The 23,430-nt window shown below is 37.6% G+C and overlaps 2 protein-coding genes across 7 annotated transcripts in view; one reads left to right on the forward strand and one right to left on the reverse strand.

Annotated features, from left to right (window-relative positions):
• Nucleotides 1-899: 899 nt before the first annotated feature.
• tssk6 (testis-specific serine kinase 6) lies at nt 900-1,823 on the forward strand. The gene has a single exon (XM_056256449.1). The coding sequence runs from the start codon at nt 966-968 to the stop codon at nt 1,779-1,781; it is 816 nt and encodes a 271-aa protein (XP_056112424.1). The 5' UTR covers nt 900-965; the 3' UTR covers nt 1,782-1,823.
• A 667-nt stretch (nt 1,824-2,490) lies between these two features.
• Nucleotides 2,491-23,430, reverse strand: part of gatad2ab (GATA zinc finger domain containing 2Ab) — a 33,031-nt gene continuing 12,091 nt past the window's right edge. For 4 of the 6 annotated variants that reach the window (XM_056256452.1, XM_056256457.1, XM_056256453.1 and 1 more), the window contains 10 exons: nt 12,334-12,592; nt 8,495-8,624; nt 8,253-8,381; nt 8,072-8,143; nt 7,874-7,984; nt 7,594-7,788; nt 6,421-6,685; nt 5,915-6,345; nt 5,605-5,824; nt 2,491-4,392 (listed from right to left, as the gene is read on the reverse strand). In XM_056256452.1, the coding sequence (XP_056112427.1) occupies nt 4,259-4,392; nt 5,605-5,824; nt 5,915-6,345; nt 6,421-6,685; nt 7,594-7,788; nt 7,874-7,984; nt 8,072-8,143; nt 8,253-8,381; nt 8,495-8,624; nt 12,334-12,592 (1,946 nt within the window). In that variant the 3' untranslated portion in view covers nt 2,491-4,258. Of the gene's footprint in view, nt 4,393-5,604; nt 5,825-5,914; nt 6,346-6,420; nt 6,686-7,593; nt 7,789-7,873; nt 7,985-8,071; nt 8,144-8,252; nt 8,382-8,494; nt 8,625-12,333; nt 12,593-16,433; nt 16,609-23,430 lie in introns of those variants that run through there. The other 2 variants (XM_056256456.1, XM_056256455.1) reach the window with 2 other exon arrangements.

Genomic DNA, 23,430 nt, shown 5'->3' on the forward strand with positions numbered 1-23,430 from the left:
AATTGAACTCGAGTTCATCGAAAACTAATGAGACGAATGTGTAAATGTACAATTAGAATCAACTTAATGACTAATCTTATCACTCACCATAGGCGTAAAGTAGGGCGTCGAAATAATACGTTGAGGCTGAACAAACTGCATTTTTGGTAAGTGGATTAAGGACGTTTCCGTGAAACAAACTGTTCCCAAGACGTATCTTCTCGAATATTCAACGCTGGTCTCTCCTTGCACATCTTTAAAATTATGGTTGTAGAATCATTAGGAATTGAATCAACCTTTTGGTGGCGCGAGGAGTCGTCCATTGTGTGTGGAAGCCTGTTTCCCGCCTCAATAGTGAAAAATAAAAACGTCATTGTGAATTAGTATTTAAAGTAGGCTGAGTCACATTGTGAGATATTAATAGATGACTAGAAGAAAATGACAAATATGAGATATTAAGTCAGAGATATAAAGTTGTTACCTTTATTTTTTAATCAGAAAGTCGGACACTGCCAGAAAGTCGGAAAGTTTTTCACCCAGACCATCCATTGGTCTGGGTGAAAAACACTTCCAAATTTTTATATTTTTCTGGAGCAGGGCGAACAAACCAAAACAATTCAAAGGTTGCTGTGTTTATGACTTTGGGCAATTTTGACAACAGTCAACAATGGACAAAAACTTTTCTTTCTTTTTTTATGATCATGGAGTTCTCAACAGTCAGTCAAGTTTAAGAAAAAATAAGCAAATACAAAACTATATCAGGCATTAATTGGGATTTAATTGAGTAAAGATACAAATCAGTGGGCTAAATTACTGTTTCTTAACAGCATGTGTCCAGTCAAACACCATGTGGTGTTCCATTATGACATCACAGAATAGAATGCTATTCAAATGCCAATGCCTGTTAAAAGACACTTTGCAGCAAAGGTGAGCAACATGATCCAAACTCAATCCAAGGTGTCTAAACTCCTGTGAGATATACAACGATGTCTATTAATAACATTTTGAAAGGCATGGGCTACAAGTTCATCTCCTCGATTGGTGAAGGCAGTTTTTCCCAAGTCAAGCTCGCCACCTCTCAGAAGCACCACTGTAATGTGGCCATCAAAATCGTGGACCGCGTAAAGGCCCCCGAGGATTTCGTCCGAAAGTTTCTCCCAAGGGAACTGGCAGTTTTAAGACAAGTGAGGCACGACCACATTGTCCAAATGCACGAATTCATCGAGGTGGCCGGTAAGCGACTCTGTATCGTGATGGAAGCTGCTGCAAAAGATCTCCTTCAGAAGATACATGAAGTGAATCGCATCCCAGAAGACCAAAGCAAAACCTTGTTCTCTCAGATGGTCAGTGCTGTCAACTACCTCCACCAGATGGACGTCGTCCATCGGGACCTCAAATGCGAAAACATACTGTTGACAGCCGAAGAACAAGTAAAGATTACAGACTTTGGTTTCGCCCGCAGCATTCAAGACCCATCAGAGCTCAGTCACACCTTCTGCGGTTCTGCAGCCTATACTCCACCTGAAGTCATCATGGGAACGCCGTACGACCCAAAGAAGTATGACGTATGGAGCCTCGGGGTGATTCTATACATCATGGTGACTGGAAAGATGCCGTTCGATGACACCAATGTGAGAAGACTTCACCGGCTTCAGCGGAAGTCTCTGGTTTATCCGGATGACGCTCCTGTTGAGGAACCATGTCGGGTCTTCATCCGTACTCTGCTCCAGTTTAATCCTTCCACACGTCCGACCATTCAACAGGTGGCAGAACATCAGTGGCTGCAGATGGGACAAGGCTGAAGAACAAGAGCTAATAAAACAATGTGTGCAATTGCAGAAAAACAGTCAGTGTTTAGAAAAGAGTGTCATAATCTCTGAATTTCATGGACATCAATCATGATTGAGGAAAATGATCAGTTTTATTGTTTTGGGAGAACAATCTGAGGCTGAATATCTTCAAGCAATGGAGAAACTCGTAAATTGCTCTAATAAGAATGGTTGAGAAAGGTAAGTGGGTGACCGAAGCGTGTCTTTTAATGGCCCATGAAGATAGTGATATCTAGAGAGCAAGGTGGCCAAATGACAATATAATACAATTCACACTATTTATTCATACATGCAATCTTATTGCATTTAATTGTAGATATAAAATTACATTCATACAACAATTTAAATGCTAAAAAAAATGATCAATTGGTCACTGTGCTTTTGTATGGTTAGAGCCATTCAAATTTATTTAAAAAGTCTACTTTTCCATTCTACTTGAACATAACAGCAATCAGTTTAGAACAACATGAGTAAATAATTGCAATTTTTAATTTTATTCCATTTGAAACTTACATCTATATCCCTCATAGCCCTTTCATTCATATCAAATTACCCACGTTGTCCACCCTGACTAAAAGCATTCACATTGCCCCTCAAACACCCGAAAGTTCATTAAATGAATTCAAATTAGATTATATATTAAAAAAAAACACTCAAAATACACCCACACAACAGATGAAACTGGTTAAAATTAGTTTTTATTATAATTAATAGCTGATAGAGCAGAAACAGATGAAAAAAAATAAGGTTTTTTGTGTGGTTTTTTTTTTTAAACAATTCATAAAAGAGATGTGCACAATGGCAGCATCCCGGGGGACATGGAATGGTGTTAGTTGTCAGCAGCAGGCAGTAGTCAGAACAACAGTCAGCTTTTGTGACCGAAACACTACACAGGCATTCGAGATCACGGAACGGATCATTCCGAGAAAAGAAAAAGATGAATCGACTGAAGCAGACCTTACTTGATGTGTTTGTTGTACTGCAATGACTAAGGACCCGAGCTGTAGTATATAATATACATAACTGCTAAAATACAGAGCGTACTGCTAGCAAACCAAATCGGATGAAAGGAAAATAAGAGATGGTAAAAATAACATGACCACCACCTGACAGGTAGGACTCAATTTCATTTAGCTAAGATTGTGTGCTACATTCAATAAGCAGAAATGCTTTCAACCCAAACATTTCCTTTAAGGAAAGATAAAGCCGTGACTTAAGCGGTACGACTTCCAACAGGATCTAAAATGGTAGACGGGACACAAACGAATTGTGCTTTAAACAAAAAAAATTTGCATTTATACACCCTAAATACAGTCCAATCTTAAATTCACAACCCTTTGAAGCTATTTGGGAAGGAGCTAACAGGATTTCCTTCATCTAAAGTGACATTTATAAATAACACAACATCCAAATATTACCTAGATGCTGTTACAAGAAAGCCTAAGGGGGAGCACATCACAACGGTAACAAAGTGTAACGTAATATATCAATTGTTCCTGTAAGAAAAATAAAAATGAGCTACCGTCAGACTCATCTGATTAACAAATCGCACAAACATGAAGGTCTAGAAGTAGTAGTCCTGTTGTGGCTGCTGCTTTTTGTTAGTTACGTCCATCTCTGTAACCATCCCTGATGCACAACTCTTGGTTAAATGTCTTTAAGAAGCTTACAAAGAAAAAAAAGAAACAACCCAAAGTATTTAAAAACACACACTACACCAGCAGATGTATAACCACCTCAACAGTATAACAATTCCGTAAACTCGTAGCCTTTAAAAAAGGCCATTTTGAAAAGGGTGGAATGAGTCCACAGTGAAGCTTAAAAACAAAACAAAAAAAGCAATGTATTGACATCAAATACACAAACATACACTTTCATATCTGTTCATGAGACGCTGTGGGGCAGAAATCGTAGCTGAAGTGATTGGATAGCATGTAGATGGTCCACAAAAAGGTCAATCCGTGGCGTCACGCAGGATCTCTCCGGTCCTGTGTCCTCCACTTTCTGTGGGTAAGCATGTCCATGAGTCTCTGAAAATGCTGAACGGAGGCTTTAGTTTCACATAATGGAGGAATTTCTCCACCTGGAGGGCCGTAAATTGAGAGTTGTGGGTGATATCACCACCATGGATGTGTATTAGATCACTAAAGCCCATTGGGTAATGGAGAAATTCAGTAGATGGATACAAAGGCCTGAAGAAAAGGTCCTTGTGTCTCCTTGATCTCTGATCCAGGTACAGTTCTTCTCTAGGACACTTGTTGGCCTATGGGGTCTTACCTTAGACTGTACAACTGAGGGTCTCGGAACACAGGAGAAATAGAGAGAAAATATAATAATTTTTTAATTTTATTATTGCTTAAGGGCTGGTTGTCTGATACTGATAACCGACCAAATGTCCAACAAGACAGGACTATAATTGTGTGAAAATTGAGGGTGATTTAATCAGGGCACTACTTCCATGTGTTTGCCGTTTGGGAAATGGAGCGGGAAGGGATCATGTCCAAGAGGTACTCTCGCTGACGGTCCACCGGAGACGTAGTCCTGTGCACGGACAGACTGGGGTTGACATAAGCCATGGTGACACCTGTCGGGGGAGAATGTGAAGTGGTTAATGATCATTCATTTCAAAAGGATGACCAAATACATATCTACAAGATTTTTTTGAACAAAGACCGTTAATGACTGCACTGCAAGCTAGCTTTGCCTTTCAAAACAGGGTTGTGAGGTAACCGTGTTGACACAGTTTGATATTTACCTAGCAATTACTATAGCCCTATGCTAAAGGTCATGACACTACAAGTTGTTTATTAGAAAAACAACTGCTGATATTTTTTACCAATACCCATTTTTTTTTCAATAATCAATTGTTTACTATGCAAAATTCATGATAACAGGGAAGATTTTCAGTTTAACATGCCTAATAATGCAAGAAAAGGTACAGAAAGGAAAAATGTACGCATCCACAAAGAGTGGAAAGGATGATGCCATATGAGTTTTTAATTAATTGAATAATACTGAATTTTAATAAATCGACAGTTGTGATGGTAACAGGGTTGACATTTTAAGATTGTCCACTTCTTACAAATTTAAGATAAAGATAAAGTGGTTAAAAAAAAAGAAGAGAAGAGACATTTACCTGTCCAGAGTTAAAAAAGATGACAAACGGTTTTTGAATAATCAAAAAGTACCAAATGAAAGGATGATGTCATATGATGGTTTTTGATTAATTAAAAAATCATTGATTTATAATAATAATCAAATACAGAACTGTAATAATCAATAGTGACACAAAATGATGGTAACAGATTTGACAACTTAAAAATTTCTATTTTTTACATACCAAAAAATGTCAAATAAATAAATAAAATCAAATACAATAAAAAAGTGATAAAAAAGAGGACATTTACTTATTACAAGTATGATCATTGTTAAAATTCTGTACTATTCCGTTCATCAAAATACAAAAAAAATATACCTAATATACAGTGGTCAACATTTAAAGTTCATCAAAGTTGTCCTAAGACAAGAAAGGGTATTGTTCAAAATTCATGTATAACTTTGATGAAAGGTTTTGATCCACTTTAAATGTTGACTACTGAATATATAAAATAAAATATACTGGATTTGTGTGTATGTATGTTTGTTAACGGGCACTTTTGGGCCATTTTTGTATGTGTGCCCTTTGCAGTATCAATCAGCTACTGTACACCAAAAAAGGTGCGTAGATACAGGAAAAGGATACAGGAAAAGAGGAGACAGGAAGGGGCAGACACTTTTTTAAGTAGGCATCATCTACCTGTGGTGCCGCTGTTCTGTTTCCTCCAGGTATTGGTGTTGGGGTTGCTGCTGCTGGAGCCCTTTTCCCCAGCCCTCACGACATGCTTACCTGGCCTGCTGACCAGCGCGGCGGCCGTGACGGCGTTCTGGAGCTGAGAGGACGTGGAGAAGCTGTGGCTCACCCCGCGTGCGCCCGCACTCACCGCCTGCTGTATGCTGCGGGACAGCTGGCCTGGAGTCTGAGAGGAAAAAAAAACATGTTAAAAATCTGAAAAAAGCTTTGTTATGGAGTGTGGACACACACCAGCCGAGCTAGGCGGATCCATTACCTGCTTAGTGGTGATGGTGTGGTAGCGACCGACCGACGTCCCTCTGTTGGTCTGCTGGGCCAGCGACGTGCGCACCTGCTTGTACTGCGGAGACACCAGCACGTGTTCGGATTTAATCACCGGCGAGGATGAGGACGACGAAGATGAGGTGGTGGTGGTCTTGGAGACGGGCGAGGAGGCGGCCTGCTGCAGGATGCGCTGCTCGATCTCTTGCTCCTGCTGCAGGGCTTTGACGAATGCGGCCTTCAGGCGGCTGGTGTGCTCGGCCTTCAGCACCTTCTTCTGGTTGGAGCTCATGCAATGCTCACACAGGATGGAGCCGTTGCTCTTCTCCTGCCTCCAGCGAGAGGTGAAGTCTGTCTGGCACTGGGAACACTTAAAAGGCTCCTTGGGTGCCGTGGTTGATGCAGATTCAGTCTGCGGCTGCTTACCTGGATAGAAAAGAAGTGACATTAGCATGGTATAGTTTCACAGCTCATGCATGTGCTTTTCTAGGCTGTACCCACTTTTAGCCAGTGTGTCTAGCAGGTTCTGCACCACCATCTCCAGCCCCACCAGGTATATGAACTCATTATTGGCTGCCGAGGGCAGGAAATTGAGCTCTGGTGCTGGAGGTTTAGGTGGTGGGATCTCAAGGAGGGTTTTCTCCAACTGTTTCCGTAACGCAAGTTTGGCGGCGGCCTGCCGGCTGGCGGGAGAATCGTTGGAGTTGACAGTTGAGGTGCTGCTGCCCAGACCAGACTGAGAGGTCTTCAAACCGGTTGAAGAGGCCTGGACATGGGAAAACATGACGGTGAGATGATTTCTAGAATATCAGTTCATCAAGACAAATTTGATGTTGTACACAGAAATATACAAAATATCTTTCATGTTGCAAGCATTTTTGTTCTTTCATAAACCTTTTGTTCATAGCATACTTCGTGAAGTATATACATTTTTATTATGGCATTTATATATAAATATATATATATATAGTTTGTATAATATAGCTACTACATCTAACTAAGCATATAATAGCAAAAATGTAAAATTATAAACTTTTATATGCCGTATTAAATATAAAATGTATATATGCATATAGCACACACACACCAAGTTTATAGTAGCTTTGTGTACGTACAATAAAATATACTGCTAATATAATATGTTTATATATAATAATAAAATATGTATAATACAACTACTGTACTAAGTTAATTTAAGGATATGATAGCAAAAATATTATAAATATTTACTAGTTTTTAATAGTATAATTAAAATAATGTTATAAAATGTATAACAATGTATACAATTATAAAATGTAAAAATGTAAAAGTTCTAATACTATAATAGCAAAAATGTATATTATAAATTGTATATGCTTCTAGTTAGTAGTTTAATAAAAAATATATATATTATTAAAAATGTATAAAAATCATTCAAATAAATGTATAAAACTAAATGTTTTAATACTATACTTAAATATTACTAAATATTAAATAAATATGTTCATTAGTAGCTTTAATTGTAAAAATACAATATAAAATATTTATACATATAATACAAAACACATAAATATTAAAATAAATGTACTATACTATAATATTATTTATAAACATTAAGCATTATAAATATTTTTACTGCATCTACTAATATTACTGTAATAAATATATAATATACAGCAAGTGAATGACAGTGACCTGTGAGACCAGGACGTTTGTGCCGGCTACACTGGCGACCCGGATCAGGCCCTGCTGAATGATCCTCTGGCCCTGCACCTGCACGCTGGGTACAGAGGTGCGCGCGCCCAGCAGGAGAGGAGGAGGACCAGACCCCGAGTGCTGGTGCTGCTGCTGCCGTAGGGTCGCAATCTGCTGCGGGGTCACGGCAATGGGCTACAACACACAAACGGCAAAGAAAGAGGATTCATTTCAAAGCTAAAGCTGTTTTTTTAGCTAAGATAGCAAAGACTATGCATACCTGTGAGCCTCTGACTAAGGGTGGCATGACTACAGAGCCGTGCTTGGAGACCTGCGCTCCACCTCGAACCAGAGGAGGAGGAATGACTGTCCCTGAGTTTCGGTTGGAGACCTGAAATCAACCCACGTATTTAAGTCTCAATAGCTCTTCACAGTTCAGCTCGAAAAAACATGTCCTGTGTGAGTGACTGGCACTGACCTGAAGGGGTCCTTTAGTGGATGAGATGCTGCCCCTGACGAGAGGTGGAGGAGCAGCCACAGAATTGGTTGACTGCAAAACAGAAAAGGTCAGTTTTATACCTCAAACAACTGGATTTGACTAGAAAGACATTATTTGTTGTTGTGTTATGTTCATCTTACGTTTCTTTTAAACCCGTTACCTTTTGCACAACGTCTTTTTGTGTCTGACTCTGCCGGAGTTTCTTCAGCAGGACGAGTTTGGCCTCCTGCAGACGCAGTTCTTCTTGCAGCTGCTTTATGATGTGCTCCCGTTCTGCCGGGCTGCTTTTCTGCACGTGCCATGAAGAGGGAAGGTCACGTTAGCAAGTGAACGGGGCATTTAAAGCATGAAGTCTGTGTGCAAAACTTGACAAGTCGTGTCAAAAAGACATGACATTGTTACCATTAGCATCTCGGTATCTGTCTTCTTAAAACTGTAGCTGACCCCATTCATACAAGGACTAGAAGGCTCATTGTCTGACAAAACAATGACATCATCATCTGGCGTCGAAGGTCGCTCTTTCTTTATGTCGCTGAGAGAGACAGACGGGAAAACATGAGTCAGGGCTGAAAACATGATGTTAAATACCTGAATATTCAGAATGTGAAGTACTTCATCCCACAATGCAATACACTTTCTAGACTCATTATTTGCTCATACTACCAAAGAGTTTTATTAAAAAAGCTGGATTAAATATGCAAAATATTGTCTTTATTATTTTGTAATCAAAACAGGATTAAAACTACTAAATATTTTATTTATTTTATATAATAATAATGGTAATAATAACAACGATTATTATTATTATCATTATTATATAAAATAAAGGAAATATTTTGCATTTATAATCCATTTATCATTATAATCATTTTATGTTTGTTATTATTGTTTATTATTTCTTTATTTTATTGATTATAAATGCAAAATATTTTTTTGCATTTCTTTTAAATTGATTATAAATGCAAAATATTTCCTTTTATTTTGTGTAATACTAATCATCGTTGTTGGTTTTTTTATGATATAAAATAGAAAATATTTGGAGCAAAGAAATAATAATAAACAAAAATAATAATAACAAACATAAAATGATTATAATGATAAATGGATTATAAATGCAAAAATATTTCCTTTATTTTATATCATAAATAAAAACAACAACGATGATTATTATTACACAAAATAAAAGGAAATATTTTGCATTCATAATCAATTTATTATTGTTATAATTATAAACATTTTATGTTTGTTATTATTTTTCTTTATTCATGATTGTATTTTTATTTATTTATTTATTTTCAGAGATAACTACTGGAAGCCAACATGCTGATTTACATCATGACAATGTAGTGTGCTACTGTTTAAAACGTTTAGCATTGTTTGACATTTACAATTTTATTTGTTTGATTATTTACAATAGTATATATTTACATATTATAAAGCTAAGTATGCAGTATATACTATATACTAATGGCCCACTGCTCCTCACCTAAAGCTGCATTTCCTGCACTGCCCACTAGAGGTCGTCCTATGACCTCCGTTTGCACATTTGGTAAAAAAAAACACTTAAAAAGAAATGCTCTTCAAGGAAGCGGCGCAAGAAGTTTTAGAAGGCCTCTTAACACGAAAATGAAACATTTTCACGGTTCGATTAAACACAAGCTGCTCCAAGTTCAAATCAGCCATAAGGAGCAATACGAGAGCGGTGTCACGTTGATGACTTGTAAGGACAGTAGAGCTGTACCCAGAGTAGGTCTACGGCCCCTCCTGAGGGACGACGGAGGAGGAGGAGGGGGAAGGGATGGGATGGCTAGCGTCCAGGCTATTGTGTGTACTCCGTCCTCAACTTTCACTGAAGACAGGGTGCTCGCATATCAACAAAGACAACCTCTTTCATGCTTCTGCTCCGACCGCTGATAGGAAATCTGCTGCTTATAGGATAAGGGTCAAATACTAAACATATCGCAACAACACACTCGTCAATAGTGAAATTGGCTTCTTGGGAGGCAACTGTAGCAGCTACATTTTCTGAAGACAACAAGTTAACGTTTGTGTGCTGACAATGCTAGTGTGTTCTAGGTTGTTGTTAGGCCTTTGTTACGGTTTTCTGAATGGACTCATACTGGTCTAAAGAGCTTATTCCCCGAGTCATTCTGGTCCCTAAATATGCTTTAAGTTCCTTTATACCAAATTTTGTTAGTGCATTTTAATCGCTTGCTGAGCTAGAATTGTAAAAATGCCTCCTGAAGTAATAGCATGCAAAAACACACCCTCACATGTTTGCATGCTGATGTGATGCTAATGTGTTGTTTCATGATATAGTGTTCTAGGCTGTTAGGGCGTTGCTAGGGATTTCTGAGTGGATGCATACTGGTCTAAGACTAAAAAGTCATTCTGGTCCCTAGATATGGTTAAAGTTCTTCTTATAGTACTTACTTTTCGGTGCATTTTATCACCCTCTAAGCTCAAATGTGCAACAAGTATTGTACCCTTTTCATCAGGCAGACAAGTAAACGTTCCTAAAGTACGGCCCATTCAAGTAAAAAGGACAGGAAGAAACATAACACATCCATGGGCAGAACGTCAGTTTCCTTAAAAGGAAACCGACCAATTAAATCCATCCGTCAAAACACAACATGCCCAAGTTTACTGGAACCACTGAGGTTCTTCATGGGAGTTTATCTAATGACGTGCACAACCAAAACTTCACTAGAAGTGACTTTATATCACTTCCTGTGTATTAACCAGCATCAACAAGATCACGTGATGCAAGAATTTCCCCCTGGTCACATGACTCACACCCTCCCTTTTCTTTAACTGTTCCTGGCAGTGTGGAAACCATGGCAACGGCTGGTTGAAACCAGTTTGTGACATAGGCCTCTTTTTGCAAAGTCAGTCAGGGTTCAGGTACGACGGGGAAAGTGCTTCGGACTGCTGCTTCTTTCTTTTTTGAAGTGGGGCAGCGTGCCACCCGAGGGAAGACTGGCGTGCTGAGCAAGCGCATACTCGAGTGTGGTCTTTGGGAAGAGTTGAGCATATGACGGTCGTGTTTGTGGAGTGTGACATCTTTCAACTCAACTTTCTGCCCCTCCCCCATCCCACATGGCATCAGGCCACCTCCTTTGTCCTTTATCACGAGCTCGACTCTGCTTCATCACGACTTCTGTTTGCTTTTTACATTAATCATGCAATCACAAACAAATAGGAATTGCCTTTAGTTTATCATGCAATGAGTTTAACAATCAAAACAAACTTTTCGAGACTAACTATCAAAGATGCATTGCTATTTGGAATATTTTGTTACCATTTCAAGATCTTTTTTTATTATTAATGGATTTGGTCACTTTTGAATAGCAACTAATGATAAAAAACCATTAAGAATAGCTTTGCAATTACTTTGCAACGGGCCTGGCAATTCAGAAAAACGCAAGAAATCTACTTACATTTTTCCGCTACTATCGATACAATAATGAAGAATGGACAGGAACAGGAAAAATTTGCATGCAAATAAAGTCCATGAGTAATTATATTAATAGTAAAACTTCATTCATAGTGAAGTTCAATTTGTTAACCTTAATTTCTCGGTATACTAATTACTTAATTCAAGTTGTATAACTCAACATTATTTCATGCATTATGAATGAACAAATTAAAAATAATAAATTATTATATATTACACATACATCCATACATATATACACTACCGTTCAAAAGTTTGGGGAATTAACTAATGCTATTTAATTGAACCTTGCTGTAAAATGGTACCATATTAATATTCAAACGTTCTCCTATTTATGCACTTAGTCTTTTATCTGCATCACTTAACTTTATTGAAAAATAAAGTAAAAAGTTATTGCATATGCTTTATTGCATGGTTTCTGACTTTCTACATCCCAAGTTGTTATTTTTCGATATTGGACCAAATTCGTGGAATTCAAGTTAAACTCGAATTGTACGCATGGTATATAAACGAGTGAACTCGGGCCGTTCTCTTTTGCATCTACTTGATACCTTGTTTACTTTGCATTTAGCAGACGCTTTATATTCAGAACTACAAGCAGGAAGTCTCAGCGGAGCAGCCTGAGGTTAAGAGCCCTCGGAACAAACACAAGAGAGAAACAGCAGGACCGAGATCACGCTAATTCTCCAGTTCACAGGTCACGACTACCTAAGATCAGCTTTGTTATTTCATTAAAGGAGTTTCGGGAATAAAAATACACTCTTATGTTCGACCTGTGGTCTACCTCTTAGATGTGCTCATGTCCACAGGCTCGTCGCTGGTCTGTACCTCCACCTTGATGGTGGCCTTCACCTCCCCAGCCCGCAGGATGTTAGCCACCTTGTTGGCCTGTTCACTTTTGGTCTTCAGTCCATCTACAGCTCCCAGTTCTCCTCTCTCCAGCTTGACCTTTTTCAAGTCGGCCTCCGAAGCAGGGGCATCTCGCTCCAGAGCCCGCTTCTGACTACGAGTCTGACGCACCGCCTCTTCCGACATCTTCTCGCCTGTAAAACAACACCACAGTCAAGCATATTAGGTCAGATAGACTATTATATTATATAGTGTCATTTGTCTTAATGACAAATAATATGTACACACAAGTGCTAAAACAAATGAATGCATATTTTACACAATATTTGGTCAATTCACAATTATGCTTTTTTTCAACAATATTGATAAACTTAGGAAATGATCATATGTATGTAGAGAGCCTGAACAGATGCGTTTTAAGTGGCGTTCACACAGGATGTGAACTGAATCATCTGATGACAATAATCTAAAAATGGACTAAAACTGTAAAATACAATGACTAAAAACACAATATCAATATACATGTATATGATTCATGATTTTCCCATTTGTTGAGATTGAACTCACAACTTATAGGTGAAAAAATATTTTAGAGTAGACATGTATATCTTCACTTAAGAAAAATCCTTTTTTTTAAACGGTTTCCAAGCCTGGAAACCACAATTTCCAATATTTCCACCAGGATTCTGAGGAACATCAAATCTAAGTATGTAACAAAAGACTCCTTTTTCTTGATGCTTCAACTTTAACTTGTTTGAAAAAAAACATTTAAAACAATTAAATTGGTCAAGTGACTTTAAAGACACTTATAATGTCTTCTATTTCCAATAAATGCTGTTCTTTTGAACTTTGAAATCTATCACTAATACAACATTATACCATATCAAGGACCCACATTTTACTGTAGGACAATAAATAATTTTGGTACTGTTTTGGGTTGCCACTTGATGTCTAGACTAAACAAAAATATTTTTAGAAAAATAATTTGTTTAATGTTTTATTGTGGAATAAGTAAAAAATATATATATTTACTACTACTACTACAAATAGAATAAATACATAATATTTGTTGTGATGTTTCCCATACTGCTTGCTTTTGAACAACTCCACAAAAAAGAAAAACGAGACAGCAGAAAGCGCATCCTGTTTGTTTGGTTTATTTTACAAAAGCACATGGTTTTGTTTTTATTGTGAGATTAATACACAAATAAAAGTAAACCGTTTCGAATGGTGTCTTACTTTTATCCATATGACCATAAATGACGGATGCCTCACGCACAACATATCGGTTCTAGCAGTGCTAACTTGACATCGCAGGCTGTTCATTATCAAAATAAAATAGTCAACCAAACATATAAAAAGTGACACTGTGCTCAATTTAAATTAGTACATTAATACTTTATATTATAAATGAACACTAAATTAGTCCTCCGTACAATCTGTGGTGTTCAGCCTGACCACAGTGAATGATGCCAAACACATTTCATGTGAAGTATGATGTTTTATGTCGATACTAATACACGAGTGAGGTACAAAGCCTAGTTTACGTAATAAATAAGTTTAGCATCCAAAACACATCACGAATGTAAGCATTTGGATTTGTGCTGAATGAGAGAGGCTACATGTTTCAGTTTTACTTTAGGGATGTCCCGATCAGGGTTTTTTTTCCGAGTCCGAGTCATTTGATTTTAAATATCTACCGATACCGAGTCCCGATCCGATACTTATATAATACATAAAAAAAGAATAAAGAAGAGAGAAAAAACAGGTCCAGGATGTTCCTTATTTTTTATTTAATTCACCTTATTTTAACATTCAACAACTCTGTTAACAAACAGAGCACTTCTGTGAGGTAGCTTGAACAATCAAGTAATAAATAACATAAAATCTTCACTTTTAGACTTTAGTGCAACAGTAAATATAGAAAAAGTCTAATATAAAAACAAATAGCACCTCAACTTAAAATACCCGGCAGGCATGTAAACAAAAAATAAAAATGTTTTAAAAGTGTATAAAAAAAATAATGAGCATATATATATATATATATATACATTAGGGGTGTAACAGTTCACAAAATTTGCGGTTCGGTTCGATACGATACAGCAAAAAGAAAGAAATGCCAGAGAAATTTCCTATTTATTAAAAGAAAAACCTTTAAATAAGTTTAAGTTTTCCTACATTTTGAAACTTTCAAGTTTATAAATGGGGGTAATCTTTGAAGGATGAACAAATAATGTTTTGGTCATCACATTAAAAATAACATTTAAATATATATTTATATAATATTTGAGTTTTGAAGTGCAACATTAAATCCATGTTCACAATGTTTCTCCTGGTTCCCACGTCAGCGCTGTTTGATCTAATAGAGATCTACGGTTAATAATGGAGAAATGTGAATGCTTCTCACTAGATCTCGCTGCAATGTTATTACTTCAGTGGCGAATTCAAATGTTTTCTTCACTGGACTGGATCTCTTAGCACAGTGTCGCTTGATCTCCCGCTGCACAGATGTTGCTGGTCCGAACTGATAAATGGCCCGTTAAGCACAATATAATGAGTAGCGAAGATTCGTTCCGCTTTCATTACGTTTGCCATTTGATGTTGCGCAACGTTGTGGTGGTCGCGCCAGCGCGGATTTTGTCTGCAGGAAAAATGGTCCTGGGAATCGTTCGGTTTGTATGCGTACCGAACCGGAAGCCTCGAACCGAAACGGTTCAATAATTACGAATACATGTACCGTTACACCCCTAATTTACATATATCCGAGTCCTGATCGGGAGGTAACGTCCGATTCCGATCGAGTCTGAAACCACGTGATCTGGCCCGATTTCCGATCGCGTGATCGGATCGGGACATCCCTACTTTAAATGAATTAGTTTTGGCTTATAGTCACTTATATTTTTCACTCTTCTTCTGTTCTGAATACTGCTAAATTTAAAGGATTTTTTGTGGAGTGAGGGGAGCTTAAATAGCCTATCATAATGTTTATAAAGTTTGTAAACATTTCGTAGACAAATCTACTGGTATTTTACATTATTTCTGAAGGAAATGATCAAATGTAACATATGTGGCTGTTTTTCCTCAAAAAATAAACAAAAACACAATTTTCTGTGTATCGTATTTTTTTAACCATGCAGCCTTGAAAGAATACTTTAAAATGACTTGAATTACTTTTTAAAGCATTAAATAGGGATGCACCATTATTAAAAATTTTACCGATAACCAATAATTCTTTATATTTGAAAGTCGACAACCGATATATTGGCCGATAAATCCTAAATTTTTCTTTTTGAGAGCCTGATAAAAAAAAATGTCTCGCCATTAAAAGCCATGACCTAAAACACAATTATGATCTCATTATAATTTTATGTAGCCTATATGACAGACTTGCGCTGCATATGTTGCACTTAACTGTATTTTCCTTTTTGAAGTGATTCCAATCATATTTCAAGCCATTCAAAACCATCACGGTTGTCTCAGCTGAAGGAAATAATCCATTATTTATCGGCTTTAATATATCAGCCAAATGTTCTTACCGGGCTGATATTGATAACATTAAAAATGAACATATATCGGCCGATACCGATATGGTGGCCGATATATCGTGCATCCCTACCATTTAACATAGTATTAATTGGTAAAAATTCTTACTGTTGGTTAACGGTTGACCAGTTAATCATGAGCATCCCTAACTTTAAAACGATTACTTGCATTTGACATTGAGTGTTTCCTTGTTAATCCTTTCAGAACAGATCTGCACCCCTATTTTGGGTCACGACCGGTCGAGAATTACAGGTATATGATGATGTTTGTACCTGAGCAAGACAACTCAAACAACAGTTTTTAAAGTGGCATTTCTGAAAGAGACCACAGAAGCAAAGCCCACAAACAGGAAAGACAATCGCACCAAGCAGAAGCCTGAATTGTGCCAGGCTGTGAGCTTTAAAACATGCATTCAAACCCCAACAGCCACTTTACAGGAAGCTAATCCATCATTTGGGCACATCAAGGCACATACGAAACGTGCCGACCTACCTGTCTTACATATGATATCAGCCATCTGATAGCAAGACAGCTGACTCAACACCCAGGCCTGCTCTCATCTGCCATGACATCACTAGGGCTCCACATGACCCTTCCCAAGATTCCATGGGACACATAAAGCATTTCCCCTGAAAACCAGTCTGAACCGGTTGGTGGACGCAGCCGGGAGACTGAAGCAGGTTTTTAACCCCTTGAGAGACTGACTGGCAGTGAATGCGGCCACACAGACGCAGGAGTTTTGCCAGTGGGGGGAAGGGCCGCACGCATTCCAAAACACAAGTCTTTCAGAGATGAGGAGGAAGTGTCCGCCCCTTTGTTGCTCACAAAATAACAACCGCCACAGTGGTCTCGACAATAAAGGTAGTCAATAAACCAAACGACTTTAAGAGCACATTTGATCATGTTGATCCAAACAAGCTTATACAAACTGTAGGGTGTGATAATCTTCATTCTTGAAATTGAAAGGGCTTCGGTGTCTCGTGATCCATGACTTTCACATTTGTTTGTGGTTATCAAACAAGGATTTTTAGAGATAGCACTCACAAGTTATAGGTGATGAAATATCTAGGCTTTATTAGGCCTGGAAACCACAATTTCATATATTGCCAAGATTCTGAAGAACGTCAAAGCTAATAAGGATGTAACAAAAAAACGAATTTTTTTGGATGCATCAACTTTAAACAACTTTTCCATCATGAATTGCTTGAATTGGCCAGTAACTGAATAATCCTATCATTAAAATACTAATAAAAGTAAATGATCCTTACAACACTATGGTGGTCTTGAGTCAAACTTGCTAAAAACGAATGAAATAACTGACAGTAAAGATATTTATATTGTTACTTTAAATAAACGCTGTTATTTTGAACTCTCTATTGATCAAAGAATCTTAAAATAAAATGCATCACGGTTTCCACAAAAATATTTAAGCAGCACAACTGTTTTAACATTAATGATACAAAAAAAACATTCTTGAGCATCAAATCAACATATTAGAATGATTTCTGAAGGATCATGTGACACTGAAGACTGGAGTAATGATGCTGAAAATTCAGCTTTGATCACAGGAATAAATTACATTTTAAAATATATTGAAATAGAAAAAAAATATTTTAAATGGTAATAATATTTCACATTATTACTGTTTGTACTGTATTTTTGAATAAATGCAGCCTTGGTGAGCAGACGAGAAATTATATTACAACCGTATTAAGTAACTGTAATGTTTCCCATCAAGTTATACTGTCCTGAAAGTTATACTGGCGAAAGTTCCTATTAATACACTTTAAAAATACTGAATAAGCTTTTAAATCAAATCTCGATTTGAATCAATTCCCGGTCTTCTGAAAGATCCACAGTAACGTTTAAATTAGCTTCTGGTCCATTTTTTTTTTTTGTGGGGTCACAGATATAAACCTCTCAATGTAAATAAACACTGGACAGGGCTCTTAAAAGTAGGTCACCAAACCTGTCAATGTATACTGTCAGTTAGAAATGCAGTCAGCCGAGCCCATTGCACAATCACATGTCCATCGGTAAGAAAATCATTAGCTTAAAGGAGTCTTTGCTGTACATAAACAAATGACAGTAAAGAGACTTTTAAAAGTACATAGTAAATCCCAAATGATCTCCAACTAAGACAAAGTGAAGCTAAAAAAAAAAAAAAAAAAAAATTCACCACTTAATGTCATACTGAGAACCGGACTGCCATGTTTTCATACTGAGCGACCAGTTGAGTCATACACAAGCCACTTGTTCTGGTTAGGAAATGGATGCTTGTCGCTAAAGCTGCAGACACGTGGCTTGCACAGCCTCATGGGAAGCGGATGGCATCATATATGCAACACTCGCGCCTCTACAAAAACAGGTTTTGAAATGAAGAATCCAAACCCCTTTTTTTAAAAAGAATCAAAGGTTGTCAACCTACACATTTTCCTCACTTTCATATAACCGAAGCTTAAAACGGACCACAGTGTGACGCAAGACAGGAAGCTTAATATTTTAATATCAACAAACAGTATGCAGAGGATTATTTATACATCAGTGTTTGGGTTTTACTAATCGGATTGAGACGTCATGTAAACCACCTGCCACATAAAGGTTGAGCATTTGTTTGTTTACTAACAATTACACTGAGGAAATACTCAAATCTCGGTGACGTCTGCATTCGATAAAGCATAAACAGCACGACAGGGGTGTATTGGATTGTCTTGAGCTGTGTGAAAAACATGTCTGTTCATGCCACGCCACGACGAGCTGGGAGCGCGGTGACTATCCTCATGGGGCCTTCTGAAGAAGAGTCGTCTGATGTAATGACGGCCCTTAGGGCGCAGGCCGAGCAAGACAATAGGAGGCATCGCTAGTGCTATTCAACAACACAGCATGGCGCCAACACAACCCAAACTGGATCGGTACATTCAGCTGGTCAACTATAAGGACGACCCGCTGGCCCAGGCCAGGAGAGACGAAATTGTCACCTGACCTACTGCAAGCATACATGTTTGATTTTTTTCTGTGACAAATTCTGCTCGTGGACCTTATTAAACTTGTCATCTAGGTAAAATTATCAAGCTGGTTGACATCGCAAGAATGACCTGTAATAGCATCAAGAAGAATAGGCTAAAATATAAAATATATAAATAATTAAAATAAAATTTTATTTTAAAATAATAAATAAATACATTTAAAGAAAAATATATTCTTTGTAAAGAATATATGAAGCATATGTGAAAGTATATGTGAAAAAAACTATCAATATTTAATATAAAACCTATAGGCCTGATTTCACAGACAGGGCTTAGATTAAGCCAGGATTTAGTTCAATTAGGACATTTAAGTGGCTTTTATAAACGTGCCTTAGAAAAAAAATATTATTGGTGTGCATCTTGAGACAAACTCACATATTTTAAGATATGTCAGTGCAAGTTGCTTTCAGTTAAAGCAACTCAAACCTGCATTTTAGTCTGAGATATTGTATGTGACGTATGTGTGTGTTGCAAAACGAGTTGAAAACTGAACTACTGTTATTAAATCCTTATCAAACTACAACTAATCGAGTATTAAATCGAATTTAATGGATTCAAATCAAGTTTAATGATCCTTGAATATGCAAATGATCCCCACTCGGTCAACTTTACTGTAGTAAACGCTGCACAATGGCAAGTGGAAATACTGGTTTAATTCAGCCATATATGTTTGAAACAGAAACTGATTCAGAAGAAGTGGAAGAGTGCCTCGTCTACAAGTCAACATATCAGAATGGTGATGCGTTTTATGTATCGCTCTCTACAAAGTCGGACACATAACGTAATTAATATGATTAGCCTTTCGCTTGACTAAGTTATCAAACAGCTAATAACGTGTTGCTAATGTTACACAAACCATGGTCTTGTTCACCATTTCATAGTCAGACAGCTGCCTTCTAAAAATCAGTATCCTTAGAAATGCTTTGAACAACGTCAGTGGAGAAAGGCATATAGTTCATTATAACATTGTAATATACATCATACATAATAACCTATTTTTCATATCAGCAGAAAAATATAGCAGGATAACCTGGCTTGTCTTGGCACTCCCCTGCTTCAGAGCGTCATATTAAAAGATATGCTAAAGCCCCGCCCACACACTGATGGGTTGATTGGTTACAACCATATTTGTGACGTGGAGAACAAGGGCGTTTTCAAACCGCGTTTTTGAGACTGTCTTTGGTTCACTGCAGTTTTAAGGAGAAAATACTCAGCAATGGTGTTGACTAATGAATGTGCACATGGTTTGTCTTAAAGCATATTAAAAACAACACAGACAAATAAACCACATTAAAAACTTGATTTTCATTTTTCACCACAGGCCTTTAACTATAGTACTTTATGAGCGATATAATTGATACTCAAGTTAGAAAAAACACCACCACAGGTCACCTTAAACAGAGATGAGAATCAAGACACGGGCCAAACTGCACAGGATTATCGTGCCCAAGTCTAAGTGCTTCCTGGACAGTAGAGTTGCTTTAACAGAGCTTGTCCAGTTCAGAAGGACTTCCTGATTGAGTCACCAACAAATTTCTAAAAACCAATCAGATAAGCAACAAAGTTCCAGGTAAGTCTAACATGCTACAGATGTTCCTCTGGATCTCTAACAACTAGCTCATCTTGTCATCCAACAATGGCGAAGTGGCTGCCAAGAGGGTTGAGCCAAAGGTGCCTCTGTCGTCTCCAGTCCTGCATATCAAGGGTTAAGCCCTGCCATTTTAACACCACAGACAGATCAGGCCACGAGGGTGTTACCTAACAAAATGGACGTTGTTAACCCTGTATCTGCTGGAAGATCCACCTGGTGTGCCCCCTAACAACAGGACGACACAGAAAGAAAGTACACCCGATTGCTTTTCACGTGGGCACAAAGAATAACTTGTGCTGTAAGAACAGTCGCGAGCAGCCACCCCCTCTCTCTCACACACACACACACACACACACACACACACGCACGTGAATTTACCCATCCCCCACTGTGATCTCAAACAGACTAGAGTGCAAATGTACACTGTCACTGACGCACACACAATTACAATACTGGTCTTCAGATCAGTTAGCTATAGTCAAATTGGTAGATAAGAATAACCACCACTGGGGCACCAAAAGTGTGTTAAAATTTCCAGTAATTACTGGGGACGGTCACGACCAACGACTTGTTGATTAGTGAGGTCAACTTTTTTCTTTTTTTTTACTTCAATATTTTAAATTAGCATGACTATAGCTAACTGATAAAAGACAGTCAAACCTTTTCAGAAAAGTCATATTTGACTGGGTTAAATCCCTTTTAAAGCACGACTGCTATAGGGTTAGGGTTAGCCTAACCCTAACTTATTTTTTAAACGCCCTCTAAGAAACATCCAATTGCATATGCAAAAGAATGCTTTTTGGAAAAGTTGCGCCCTTGATGTTGCCATAGCCAAACACATTCAAACAAATGTCATTTTAGGCAGCGCGAATGCTGGCATACCAACTTTGTTTTTTTAAATGCTCGCTAGCTGTTTTTGAACACGAAAAAGAGCATATTATGTAGCTCGTGTACCCCGAAACACATCAACCTAATTAAGTGTGGTTTATTCTGCATGTTAGAAGACACAAAAACTCTCTTGGAAATACATCCCTCTTGAGCACCATCGCTACACCCAAACAAATTAAAACCGGTTTTGTTAATGAATGTCCCAGCATGAATGTTGTGGGGTTTTTTTTTAAATGGGGTGCCAACTTTTAAAGGGGTCCTATTATCCCCTTTTACGAAGTCTTGATTTTGTTTTTGGGGTGTACTAGAATATGTTTTCATGCTTGATTGTTAAAAAAAACGCATAATTTTTCACTTATTTTACATTACAGCTCCTCTTTCCTCTATCTGGCTCGAACGCGTCATTAGTTCCTGTTTCGATGAAGCTCATCCGTCCGAAATGAGCTGTGATTGGTTAGCTGGCCCCGTGTATTGTGATTCGCAGCGCTTAGTGCGTTCGGGAAATGTCACACCCCTTCTAAACTGTGTGTAAATATTAATGATTGTGTCAATTTCGAACCATTACGAGCCCGATTCAGAACATGTTAACGAACAAGAGGATTGTGCTGAACGGATTTAATGCACGGACTTTGAAAGCACGGATTTCACAGAACGTTTAAGAGGAAGCAAGGTATGCTTTTTTTGTAATTTTTTGTTATCCACTATTTAATCATATTGGTCGGAAAACTATGGTAATACAAACAGTAATCGATCACAAAATCATGAATAATTTCCCTAAGGGCGGGGCTTACAAAAGCTAAAGTAAACATTACATCAATATTGTAATGTTAATTAGCAGGCTAGCGGAGGCAAAGCTTTGCCCTTTATTTACATCATAGCTATCATAGCAACTACATAAAGCTTATAATTGGACTGTTAATAGAAAACACAACTACAAATAATAAGACATACTTACAAGTAGAGGTCGACCGATTCAGCGGTTTTGCCGATTAATCGGCACCGATAGTTGTTTGGTGGAACTATCGTTATCGGCAAAAATCCACACCGATAGTTTTTCCGGGTTGCGTCCGTTGCTGGAGCGGCTGAGAAGTGCGCGCGGTCATTACACAGCACGAGAGCGCTCAGAACAGAAGAGACTGCTGGCATTATACAGAGTGAGAGCGGCCTCTAGAGGACAAATAACAAACTATCACTGGCTGAGTTGTTTACGTTAACACGTGAGGCAGCGCGCAGCACGGAGAGAACACGAGAGCGCTGACATTTAAAACACCGACAGCGAAACGGTATGAATACATAACACTAAAGTAGCTACATATTGCCATATCATTACAAATTCATTCATTTGTTGACTAAATGCTGCATCGAGGCTGTGAGGACTCATTACCTCAGTCAACCATATATGTGACAAAAACACACGCAGACCTGACCCAAATGTTTTATGGCGCAATTGTTACCATCTATTTGCATTATTTTTATCCGGCTGGTCATTTTTATGCATTCATTAGCCGACGAAGTTGCATATTTAAAACTAGTGACGTGATTGCTTTCTCAACATTGATATGTTCATGCAGCCGACAGAAACGTAAACCAATCAGAAACGCGTTCGATTTAAGATCTTTTTAATCACTACAATAGATCTTGTTATTTTGATTAGATAATCATCAAGTGTTCTAAAATATAGAAGCAAATAAAGTGAGAGACTATAGGCTATATTACGTATACATACTACAGGTCTTTATTACATTTTAATGGCCATCTTTAAGCACGACTCTTTGGAATCATATGAAATGGTAACACTTTACAATAACATTCCATTTTTAGCATTAAATAAGGTTAATACAAGTTGTAGAAGAATTATTCATTGTTACGGTAGTTTGTTAATTTCAACATTTACTAATGCATTTGAAATGGAGTTTTAATTCTTATTTTATCTTTTATTACCTTAGTTAATGTACTATGAATGTTAATGAACAATTGTATTGCT

Source organism: Rhinichthys klamathensis, unplaced genomic scaffold (assembly GCF_029890125.1).
Source record: "Rhinichthys klamathensis goyatoka isolate OS25496 unplaced genomic scaffold, OSU_Roscu_1.1 h1tg000127l_1, whole genome shotgun sequence".
NCBI lineage: Eukaryota > Metazoa > Chordata > Actinopteri > Cypriniformes > Leuciscidae > Rhinichthys > Rhinichthys klamathensis.